Consider the following 13,392-nt stretch of genomic DNA (forward strand, 5'->3'; position numbering starts at 1 on the left):
GATATTTCGGTCCATGTTAAGAGGAAGTTGACGATTCATAGAGAAAGATTGCATCACGGTTCCATGCTATCAATACGCTTCTCTCTTTTATTCCTATTATTTACTGTTGACAGCATACGCACGTTAGCATAATATGCAGCGAATCTAGAGATACTGGGTTTGAATTTCTGGTAAGGCAAGAACTTTGAGGATAGTTTACGTCCTGTCCCCTCTCTGAGGACCGTGCTGTGCCCAAGGAGTGGGGTCATTACAACTCTTTGGCTCAGTATTCCTGAAAAGAGAACTTGAAAAGCAGGAAAAGCTGACAAAACGAAGGCTAACTACTAAAAAGGTATATGTAACCCCCTTTAGAAAATCCTCGGTACGCCACTGTCTGAGGTATTCACAACAACTACAATGAAATGCCGTTTACGTTTCTGGAATTTAAATTTATATCTAGCGTCGCATTTCTGCCTCTTTGGATGATATGAGTGATGATATAATGAAGTTGGTGAAGGGACATCCACAAAGTACAGCCATTCCTAGACCGCGATTCTAGCGTTGTAGCGCACTGTACTAACCACTTCGCTTCGTAGATCGCCCACACCTGGTTTCTTTGCGTGCTACGCTAACCACTCAGCCACGCAGCCACATCTGTTTTGGAATTCATCAATCGTATCGTAGTGATTAATTTTTACAACTCGAGAAGAGACCAAGAACGAAACAGAGCTATTCTTACACGACCACTTTCCTTCGCTCACGCTCGTTCTAGTCTCTCACCCTCGAGCGTGCTACACTCGATCGTATACAATGGACTGTCATTTTAATGTGACAATATTCGTAGACACATGTATGTAAAATATTCGCCTTGGTATTTTCAGCCTACAATCGTCTATTTCATTTTCACATATCACTGCGTATTGGTAATGTAGACTAACCTACATTTTAGCATGGATATGATGATTATGTTTACGTTAAGCTTCAATTTCACAGCGTCTTGCATTTCACGGTCCATATTTGAGGGCCCACTACCACAGATTACGGATGTACATGTATAGTCCACGCGTTTACTTCGTTAACGTCCAAGATCTAAAGGAAGCCGCTGCCACGAAAGCGGGTGGGGTTAAACGGCGGGCGAGTTGTTTTCGTTAATCACACTCAAACTTCAGCCAATGGGCGCAGCTGTCATTCTGCTCGTCTACTTCATGTGGAGTCTCAGTCACATGACTGCGGATACCCTTTTGCCGTAGTTTGCAACTTCAATGTGGAGACCGTGGGAAGGTGCTAGTGCTGGGAAGGGACAAGGTGACGTAGAGTAGATGTGGCATTGTACGTTGAATGTGATTGTTGCAGCTGGTGGGTGCGCTCCGTAAACTCCAAAGCGAGCCGGTCGTTAACTAAGCTAGTGCGTCGACCGTACTACTGAGCTTCGAGTGGACAGTGTGTTTTAAAAGTCCTGCAGGATTCTAAAAACCTGTAACGTTTAAAGTAATAGGTTTATTACAACTAAATATTGTTTGTTGCATAGAGGAAACTTTAAAATTAATGTTCGATGTGGTTTAATTCATCGCTAGATCTCCAGCTGGACTCCATTCACGCTCAAACACACTTACAATCTTCGTTTGAATCCGAGAATTGCGTTCTGACGGTGCTCGTCCGGAATGTTGTGAATCACGGCCAAGGTGTGGGTCCTCTGCGGCCAATCCATCTTTCCCCAAATTGACCATCAAGAAACTCACGAACTTCAAGGGCAAAATGTGTGTGTGTGTGTGTGTGTGTGTGTGTGTAGATGGCTGGGAGGGGGGGGTCACCATCTTGCTGGAAGTGTACTCATGACACCTAATCTCTGACGGGACAAGGAATGTCTGTGGAATGTTCAGGTACCTGGCGCCGTCCACCGTGTCATCCTAGAACAAGAATGGACCATTGAGGTGGTCCATGGAAACTGCGCACCACACATTGACCTTGGGGCTATCCCGCTTATGTGTCTCGAACTCGACCATGCAAATTCGGCAATTATGTCTATTCACTTTTTCCGAAACATGGAACGTGGCCTCATCAGAGAAAAGAATGAAAGACTGAAGAGCATCACCATTTAATCGGGTTAACATTAATTCACAAAATTCCTTCCTCATATCACGGTACACTTCTATCAGATCGTACACAAATCTTAACTTGTAGGGCCTGGCTTTCAGCGTCTTGCAAGAGATACTGTGTAACGTACACCTCGCCACTCCCAGTTCCGAGGATCTTCGTGTAAGAGATTCCAATGGGCTCCGTTGCACGTTCTCCTGCACTGCATCCACCACATCGTCACTACGTGGCAAATCTGCCATGCTTCCCGTAGCCTTAAACTTTTAGTACCATATCTGGATACCTACCTCCGCCGCAGGTGCTTTTCCGATGTTGTTTAGAACCTTCTCCGCATCAAAACACAAGTAAAAATTTTTAACTCGGCAAGTCATAACACACACTGAGTTTTTACTTAATCGACGCCATCTTGGAATCACGTAATCGCGTAATCACCTGCACACACGTCATTTAGCAGTGTGGGCAGAACAAAATTATATTTTTTTCTCTGTAAAAAACATATTTCGTTGTAGTGGACCTATTACTTTAAAGTTGTAACTCTTTAGAATCCTGCACGACTTTTAAAACACTCTATATACCTCTCGTTTTGCCTCTGTTCGACTGTTATTCGCTCGAGCGAAGAAGGTATCAATTCCGTACGCTATTTAGCGCCGTCCGTGCGAACTATTTGGCGCTCGAGCGAAATCATCTCCCTCCAGCACTCTAATCCCTATGTAATAGTCCAATCGAATTCGGGGTTAAGCTAGTGCCTTGTAATCAAGGGATCCCGCGTTCGATCCCCGTGTAGACACATAATACGTATCCCATTTTGAACTGTAGGCCTATACCCGATCAACCTTGTCTGAGTATGAAATTAACTTAACAACAAACAATGGACTTCATGAACGTAAGCCCATGCTTTCTCTCGTCTGCGAGGAAAGATAGCCACCTCTCTAACTGCTTTGATCGAATCCCCCAGAAAACAGTGTAGCCAGCACCAAAACCCTCTAGATCTGTGTAATTACGTAGTTCAACACAGAGGCGCGGTTTGGCGGGGTTCGAAGAGAAAAAGAAAACTGGGCCCCGTGGAAGGAGATACTCGGCTCAAAGGCGAAGATGCCTTTTTGTCTCGGGGGTAAAAGGAGAGGGTAGGCCCAGAATCCACCCTCTCCCGCCTTGTCTCTTGATCGGGGGCTCTGTCAGCCCTTGCCCCGATTTTGCTGTAAAACTATTTTTTTGTAATAGGCCCTGCAAAGCAGGAATTCCAATAAGATCTCAACAGATGAGGTTGCAAAGATGAAGGGGGTCGGGTGGACCTTGTAATGGCGGGTTTGCTTCTCAAGTTTCTGCGGAGGATAACAGGTACTCTTTTCATTGTAATAGTTTGATTCGGCGTACAGTTGGAGGCAAAACTAAGGGTATATATAGTCTCCATTGCCATTTTTATGAATACTTCTCTTACATTTTGTGTGTTTCTAAGTACTAAGACAGTAGGTGGCCTACGATTTGTGTTAGGGTTATGCTATAACAATGGTGCTTGTGTTATAATATATTAAACTAAAGTTATTTAAATTGAATCTTTTTTCTTTTCAGCTAGTTCAGAGAACCCATAATAGCAAATTTAAATACTGATGCATGCTGTCCACCTACTTTTGGTTCACTCTGTAGAATTGTACTGATGCGCTTAATCATAAAAGTTTTACTTTGATTTTTAAAATTTGACTTTAGGAATGGATATGGTGATGGATAATTTGTCAACTATCGTCACTGTACACTCGGAAGCAAAATTGTGTTGGAATCAAACTGTATGGAGTGAATTTTGAACTTGAAACACGATAACTCTTGTACAGGCACTGTCTCTCACAGTCTATCACAGATTATTATTTTACAGCTTGTATAGATCACCAATGCAATGCGAACACATATTCTCAATGGCCTTTTGATAGTGAGAGGTCTCATTATCGCCAAATTAATGAGTGCCCCTTCATGAATTTCATGTAATCATTTTTGATCCTTATCGTCCATTGTCCCTAAAGATACAGAAAAGGAACGCCAAATAAGAAAATACAAATTCTTCTTAGTGATTTTTTGCTACTCCGAGAACTTATGGATATCACCTCGTTATCTTCAAGCACAAGGAATACCACTTGCCCTCTTTTTTGGTGTAAAATATGTCAAGTAGGAAAGTTGGCAGACTGTGTCATTCAGTTTAACGGCGCTCAGGGACAGTTGAGGAGTGCGAGGAAGAGTTGCCAGTCATATATGTCACGTCACTGGCTTCAAATTGAAAATCGAGCTGGAACTTTTATGCTTAGCATTTATTGCTCGTAACGTCAGGGGACTTCCGTTTCCAGAGCGTGACGTCGCGGCTAGGAGCTAGCCAAGGAATGAGCTAAACAATAGAAGAGTACGTCTGCAACACAGACACAAAATTGTGCATTCTTTTGTTTTCCTTCGGACCAGGCATATCGATTTGGGAATTGCATTGCACGTTCACTTTGTTGACATGCTGAGCGATCTGAAAATAACTGAACACATATCCCGTTCGTTAGGGATTGAACTGGCACGAAACGATACTCGGTACACTGGTAAGCTTTGAAGAAGGCTCGTGTTCTCTCGAGTTAAAAATACCTGTTCGTTCTCGATCTCAAACAGTGGCGGCTCCTGGTGAACCAAACTGGAAGGTCAATAGATAACAAATTCCGTCAGCTAATGTGAGTTTTGAATTTCGAATTTATTTAACATGCAACGTCAGAAAAAACTGTGATATTCGAGTTACTCGAATATCATGTTTTACAAGTTTGCACCTATTCTTAATATTACTGTTAAATATCACGAAAGATAGAAGAAAAATAAAGAATGCTAGCAGAGTTAGTCTTAGAGTTTTCTCGCTTAAGAAAATAATGAAAGTTGACAAATTTTCAGGAATTTTTAGTAATATTTTAAATCTACATGATGTAGGACTACTTTATTTTAGTTGAAATGTACTTTCCGCTGGACACATAAAACAGTAAAAACAACACATGTAGGTTACCACTTGGCAAGCAACAGGAGTCTAAAAAAATAGTCACAGATACTATTTCTCCTCATTGAAAATTAATGTACCTGAATTCAATATGGCCTAACTAAGGTTTGCAATATTTTCAAGTCGTGTACAAAGTCAGAAAAATAAATCTACTGGTAAGATTAAAAAGAGGGAACATTTCTGGACGTTTACTGAAAATTGGAGCTAATTCCAAATAATAACATGGGTGCAGGGAAGATTTTATTAAAAAGTTACGTTTAGGCCATATTGGATACACATGTACCCAATATGGCCTAGTGTCGGGCATCGAACCCGAGACCCCTTGATTACACCACTGCTCCACAGGGGAGGCCCCACAAACCAATAAACAAGGGAGTGACATGTCACAATTTCTTACCAGAAGACCATGGTTTACACGTCACAGACTGGTCAAATAAGTGAGTTCCACACACACTACGTGAACGTAAGAGTAACAAATGTCACCTTTGCGCATGTTTTACACGACATATTCCTATGTAGGCCATATTGGGTACCCCTTACAAAGCGTTCTTCTTTCCGTCGTCATAAACAGTACTTTAGATTAAAATCTAAACTAAGTTAATTGTTGTAAAGTACAAATTATGAACTATCATAATATATACTAGAAATATAAACACTTATATCACTTGGAAGATGTAGTAAGTAATAACATCCATACGTAATATTAGATCACGTATAACACAATCAGGAGGTTCAGCTATTTCGCTTCTGTGTCTTCAAGTTACTGTACTGTAGGTACAGCCAACAGCTTCAATGACGTCATTCAGACAGTCTAAATGACATACTAACGTAATTTGTTGAATTAACCATGTAACTACTTGGAAACAGCAAATAGGCCACATTGGGTACTAGGTCATATTGGGTTCAGTTACCTTACGTTATTTATTACTCTTCGCTAATGTCATATGTGAATAAGGATATGGAACACCGAATGATTTGTTTTTTCTAATATCGATAATTTCCCCCTTATGTTAACGTTAGTGCTTATAGCAACTCTACATTGTTTGTAGCTCTCCAGCTTCTGCTAGTGGTTATTTTTTCCTATTTGCCTCACCAGGGAATACTTGTAGATAAATACACCACATGCGCGTGGAGGACGGAGTATCGTATCCCCACACAGCGGCCTGCAAGCTTCACAATTAGCTATCGTAGGAAAAATAATTAACAAAACCGACTAACTAACCATCTGTAACCAACGAAATAATTGTAATTTATACAATGTGAAAAGTGTATATGTAGATGTCAGTCCGTTCATTTGTGGTTGCACACGATAGTGCGGCGTCCGTATCATCCTTGTGAGCAGCCGCTTCTACTCAGAGGCCAATTCAGTCTAGAAACACATTTGCGGGTCGTTTTTGTTTCACTGAGCATGCGCAGGAGCATTTCTTCGATAGTCTACAGAGTTTGCTTGCTGTAATTACAGGTACCTTTACTATGGTGGTGAATACAGACAGAAATAGCTTTTGATGTAAATGTGACAAATACAAGTGCCTTAAAAAAATATGAAACATTCGACTTTCTCAATTGTCTACAACACTACAATATCTGCAAAGTACAAAGTAGGAAAATAACTACTTACAGTGGACATGAACCATCATTCTTTTGCTAACTGGCGGTGGAACCCCATTGGCGGCAATGCATAGGTAGGCTCCCATCTCAGATCGGGTGACTTTGGTTAAAGACAACATCTCTCCTTCTACTGAAGACACTGGAAGAAAATCTCTAGTTACTCAGATCATCGCTAAGATATTATGTCCATTCTTCTATAGTAGAAGTAAAATAACATCGGAATATTCATCATAATTAGATCATCTAGATAAAAAAAAAGTACAGGTCTTAAGTTGTGATAAATAAATTAAAGGTTTACAATATTCTTTCAGAACATGAACCTATCCTTTACTTATATGTTGTTGATTTTATAAAATTCTTACACTGAATTTTGTGAATGATGAATTTCGATGCACAGCTGAAATTTGAAGTGGACAGCAGAAACACACCACTGCAGAAATTTATTTTCATTGGACTCCAGGTTGTTAGGAGGAACTAAACAAGTCCCATTTCGTGTGGAAAAGAACAAATTTCCATCGACAGACATTTATTTAATTGTAATAAAATATAGCCAAGATCACAGTTATAATTCTTAAGCTCAAACAATGTAATATCAATATAACATTACTGAGAAAATTAATTGTGTAATTGATTTTCACAATAATAGTGAACAATATATAACATCAATTGTAGTGAAATTGTAGTATTTCATCTATAATTATCTGTAACCTTGATTATAGCGTATTTACAAATAAATTACTGATAAAGTGAGCTTTATCTTTTACCGAACCACAACAAAATTCAAATTACCCATATAAGAATAACTAAACTACATAGATGTATAAATGTACATTTATACATACTGATAGTTCAATTGGGCTTGCTTGCCTATAAGAGCGCAGAATTTACTTGACAAATCATGGCACGTGCTTTACATGAAACACACATGAAAATATTAACATGAAACTCCACAGAATGCACAAGATGTCACTCTGCTTACGGGAAATTTTCTTTATTCTCTACTTAATAAAAACAAATCTAAGTTTCAAGAAATTTAGCCATATTTGTATATTCACGCCCATCTATATAATACGCGATACTCGTTCTTTTATTTTCAAAATACTGTACAAGTACACATATTATATATAAAATACTATATATATTGTTAAAAACAATAATAATTCATCCTCCTCGCATTTCATTTTGCAATAAGAAAATCCCGTCATAATTGTCAGGACAGCAGGATGCAGAAATTAAGGTACATCAATAGATTTTGACGTCATCACTATTAGGCCAAAGATTACAGTAAACAATAAGAATCTCATAATTTGTCCACCATGGAGAGCATGTGCGAGCTACAAGTTATGCTGTTGACTGTACCACAACCAAGTAACTCTTACATTATAAGTCACTGTTCCGTAAGATATCCGTGACGCAATAACACAGAGTGTGGTGATATTGCATTTAGCCCCCATAGACTTTTCTACTGACTTATATGCAAATGGACCTTAATAGAAGACTGCTCTTACCCCTGGTCTTGGATGCTGGGCCTCCCCTCAGAATGATCTCCGCCTTATCTTCCCTTCTCCACACGATGCGGGGCTTCGGGTACCCTCTCGCCTTGCAGATGAGCTTCGCGGATCCTCCCTCAGGAACCATTATGTCCCCCGACGTTTCTTCGTAGATGATATCTGGGGGAATCACCACTTCCAGGAACGCCGTCTGCAACGGAACACTTACTTCCTTATTTTCACTACATTTTTGCTAAAAGGTTTCCGAGAGAAAAATAAGCTAATATGCTAATTACAATGTGCACACAAAGTGGAGTCGTGCACATCTAGGCAAACAACGTTTCTTAATAAATAATCTTGCAATTTACGTATTTTCTTAATATATTTCTCAAGTATTGAATGTTTTTATTATTGTTTAAAATCTATTAGTCACAGTTACGGCTTACAATAAATATTTTAAGCAATATAAGCAAATGTCTTAATACTTATATATAGACATAGTTGTATTTGAAAGAGAATATGCTCTCTGACAGATTGCTTTCATAGAATACCCTGAATTATCAAATCCAAGATCAAAAAGCTCTAATGTTTTAACAATTAAAGCTCATAGAACTGCATTTTTCGGTAGATCTTTAACTGTATCAGTGGTTAGGGACTGGAGTGCACTCTTACGTGAAATGAGAAAATCAAATGCAATAGGGATCTTTATGAGTTGATTAAGACGAAAAGGAAATGTTTATTATGGCCTGCTATGTATATAGACCTTTATGTATGTTTTGTATATAAAAAAGGTAAAGTGCTCCCCTGTGCTTAGCACCACACCATGAAGGCGTATAGGGGTGTGGGGGTAACCCCCACACTTTCTTGATCCGGTCGTGAGTGGGGGTGAAGTGATTAGCATCACGCCCCTGACCGCCTTTACCCCCAGGGTTTCCCGCAGGTACCCATGTCATTCGACGCTGGGTGGTCGCCGGGGACGCTTCTAAAGTTAGAAAAGTTTCAGGATAATTTTTCTAATTATTATTTTCTTACTGTGGTTTGTATGATGTGAAAGGTTTATGTATGTATGTTCATTATTTTTCTATGTTTATATGTGAACCAAATTATGAAGGTATATTATATAACATTATGAACGTTTTGTATAATATGGCTGAATGTAAGACAAGGCATGATCCTTAATCTCTGCCATACAAAATAAGAGGTAAATAAATAAGAAATAAATAAATAAGGGGGGTTCGTCAATTTGGTTACTGTGCTCCCCCTTCTTGTTGCCAAGTTATGTCTAGTATCCCACTACTTCAAGAGTAGTTACTGGAATTTCCACTCACCTTATGGTTTGAATTGTTGACTTGTTGTTTTAAGTCCACTTTATGCACAGTAAGGCTAATCGGAACTGGAACTACAGTTTAAAGTGGAATCCGAACCACTATGTGCCTCCACCGGGTATCGAACCCGGAACCCCTTGATTACAAGGCGAGGACGCTACCACTGCGCCATCGGGGAGGCCCCCTTATGGTTTGACACCCACACAATATATACTATGCAGAATTTCAGCGAGAAATTCAGGCCAGACCAGGACCGGAATCAAGGTCTCTTGCTAACATACTGAGTTGCCAAACTCTGTTTCGCCTGATCTTTTGCTGCCACTGTGTGTACCAAGTCACACGCTGAGAGAAACTAAGCACCTTTGACGTCATCACTGTTTCAAATGTAACAGAGGGCGTTGCGGTATCAATGAAGGACACAATTCATCACCGGTAGAACAGCGTAAACGTAAAATCAGACGAAGCCAGATCTGGCTAGGTAGAACTGTTGGTAGAGCAATGGCACGGTATGTCAGAAGACCCAGTTTCGAATCTGGTCGAGCCTGCATTTTTCACTAAAATTTTTACGTAGGAAATATTTCATGTACTACACTGCATGAATTATCATAAAAAATTAGTAAAATTCTTAAACAATAGGTTTAACACTTGGCAATAAATTCAAAGATCCTTATAAAGTAAGAAGTGAAAGATAACCGGATAAATGTATGATTTAAGTGAAACAAGAACAGTGTTAAGATGGGAAGAACGAAAATAGGAATATAGCTACAGTATTTGTGAGACGAACAGTAAAAATCTTATATACGTGTGCTACACCCCTAATAAATATGTATGTATATAAAATATTGAAACACTGAAACACCAGATGGCAGTACTGCGCTTTGCTGGTACTGAATTTGGGATTTGCTAGGAGTAAATTTCAGGTTACCTCTGCTAGGTAGGAGAACGGCATTTCACCAAATCTACTTTTGGAATTCACTTGGTCTCTGTGGGGCAACGATCTAGTGTTTCGTGACCTGACATAGGAGCGAAACTTGAGCCTTTGGCATAGAGGAAATAATTTGTTACATATACGATGGAGAGCAAATGACCATCTATTTCCTTCCCAGCTTCCTTTAGATCTATATCAATGTTGTCCGCTAATTCTCCTACAAGCCTTGATACGTTTATGCCCTGTATGATTATACTATTAAACGTATAATTATATTTATTAATAATAACTTAATAATAATCAGCGGTGAACAATGTGACTCGGTGAAGTACACAGACTCCTCTCAGGTACAGGGATAGTGTTAGGCAAAGACAATATTCACAGCACAGAGAAATAAAACCACATTGCTGCAGTAGATAAACTAAAAGGTTTTATTCTTTATTTATGGCAATTATAATGCGAATATGCTTGAGACGAAGGCGAGGATTTCGCTTTGACGATGAATTGACTCAACTAAGACGCATAAACACAATTCGTGGCTATCGGCATGCCTATGATCACATAGATCTAGCTTGCGCCCCGAACTACCACACCAAGAGTTATGCAATAATAACCGAGCCAATATTTGCTTTTTAGCCTCTTTGTCCAAATTAATTCTTAGGCTAGCTTTATTATTTAACGTAGAATGGTTGCAGTATTGTGCATAGCATCAATGCATGGCTATCGGCGTATCTATGGTCGCATAGGCCTAGCTTGCGCCCCGAACTACCATACCAAGATGTATGCACAACACCGAGGAGTTCTTTTTAAGTTTAAAAGCTTCGTCGATCCGTGGCGAAAGTGTGTTATTTGTTACGCGATATCCTCGCTTTTATACTATTTTCGAGAACACAGATTCAAGTACAGATGAATCACTCACTATCTACAAAAGGATACTATCAACAAAACTGACATCTACACATGTTTAGAAAAACAAATTCACATAGTGCACTCTCGCAAACATGAAGATACATGAAACTACTAATAATTGAGCATAAAATACAATAAAAATTAAACAAAAGATATACATTGCAAACAAGGTGCAATATTACATATAATAACACAACATTTACGTGTCCTTTCATAAAAGTATAATATATCAGTGACATATTTTAAAGTTGTGACGTCACATAAAAATATGGATCATATCAGCCTGTTACCACTAGGTTTCCTAATAAGGATTTGTCCTCTTTTATCGCTGCTACCCTCTTCAAGACTTTTTCTGATTGATGATGATGATGAATTAAAATGTTTGCATGCATCGGCACATATGGTTATTTTCCACCCTTCGATGTATACGGGGAAATATCCCCTTATCTACAATTCTTACCTGAGAGTTTAAAAAGGAGTGTAAAAAGTACCTTGAGAAAGAATAAAAATGCAAGGTTCAAACGATAAGAATACACTAAAAAACTTTCTAACACACAGTAGAAAACAGCCTGTCCTCTCACAAAGCCAAAAAAACATTACTTAAAACATTGTCGTCATCTACCAACAGGCACAATAAACAGTTGGGAATATTAAAAGACACAGCACATTGGGGGGTCCAACCCTTGCTGCAAGTGACCATGGGTGAGACGACTGTGTCCAATCCGCAGCCTAGTTAGAATGACTTCTGATTGAATACTACTCTAATAATAAATAATAATAATAATTCATCTACTGTTATTTATGTCTCTTGTGTTTAAATATTTTCTTGGATACTTTTTGTTTGAAACTTTTCAACTTCTTTTAGTGAAAGTGACCACTTCTACACAACTGTTATATTGTAAGTACAGGGTAGGTCAAAAGTCACAATCAGAAAAAAATAAGAAGCATTTTGAAATTCACAATAATGTGTTTCCTTGCCCTCCAGCGCTGGTCATTCCGTCGGAATTTCATGAACTCTTGCGCGAGCGGTGTCATTTCCGAACGCTAAAAATATCTTCGACAGTTTCCGCTTTAAGTCCTTGAGGCTTGGACGACTGAATGGAACAGATTCTGTCAAAGTGGCCTCTTAATGGACACGGCGTCCTCTCGTGTACGTCTGCTTTTGTGTATACATGTCCGCTGGGAGGGCCTCTCCCCACCAGAAAGGGTATAGAGGTTGCGATGTCGCATGGAAGGGAAAATAGAATCAACGGAACAAAGTTATGCAAATTTGGTTTGCGCAGTCGACGGGTGGATTACGATGCAAAAGCCTCTATGTAAACAAAATGCATTACACTTCATCTGATATCTCGGGTGACGACTGACTGCATCCCCCCTATTACGAGAATCGCTAAAATTCTGCTTTTGATGCTCTTTCCAGCCGGTATTGGCCAAGGTTTTTTTTTAAAAAAAAGATCTCCAGTGCCCTTCCTCCAAATAGCATTTCTCGAAACAACACCTTGCCAGCCTTGTGTGGGTGGTATATTCAAAGTGCATTCAAGGGTGGGAATACCTCAGAGTGTACTGGAGTGGCCCACTAAGAAGGGGCTGACCCACCTTGCGGGGTTATCCCGATCATTATTACATTTTTTGGTTTGCATTAAACTTATCGTAAATACAGGGTCGGTCAAAAGTCACTATCAGAAAGAAAATGCGATAATCAATACAAAAACGGAACTGAACACTGATTTGGTTTATTCTACTTCGCTTTTCTGCCACTTTTGGCTAATCGCGAAGATGAGAATGAAATATGATATGATGAAATTTGATGCAGGGACAGTCACAAAGAACACCCATGCCCACGGTGGCATTCGAACCCGGGACCACTGCCGTCGTAGTGCACTGTGCTAACTACTCCGTCATGGAGGTCGGCAAAGAGACATTAAAATAACAGAACAATGCCCACCTCAGTATTTCGTGAGTGATCATTCTGAAGAGATGGGTAATTTCTCCTTTCAAATCCTCAACAAAGTTAGTACGAAGGAGGGTAAGGATAGAAAATCCTCTCAACCACTGGCA

The 13,392-nt window shown here is 39.5% G+C and overlaps 1 protein-coding gene across 5 annotated transcripts in view; it reads right to left on the minus strand.

Annotated features, from left to right (window-relative positions):
- Nucleotides 1-13,392, minus strand: part of LOC146002935 (lachesin-like) — a 638,337-nt gene that overhangs the window by 62,581 nt on the left and 562,364 nt on the right. For all 5 annotated transcript variants that reach the window (XM_083141112.1, XM_083141096.1, XM_083141100.1 and 2 more), the window contains 2 exons: nucleotides 8,191-8,383; nucleotides 6,693-6,821 (listed from right to left, as the gene is read on the minus strand). In XM_083141112.1, coding sequence (XP_082997238.1) covers nucleotides 6,693-6,821; nucleotides 8,191-8,383 — 322 coding nt within the window. The remainder of the gene's footprint in view (nucleotides 1-6,692; nucleotides 6,822-8,190; nucleotides 8,384-13,392) is intronic.

The sequence above is a fragment of the Lepisma saccharinum genome, chromosome 1 (assembly GCF_977018435.1).
Source record: "Lepisma saccharinum chromosome 1, izLepSacc3.1, whole genome shotgun sequence".
NCBI lineage: Eukaryota > Metazoa > Arthropoda > Insecta > Zygentoma > Lepismatidae > Lepisma > Lepisma saccharinum.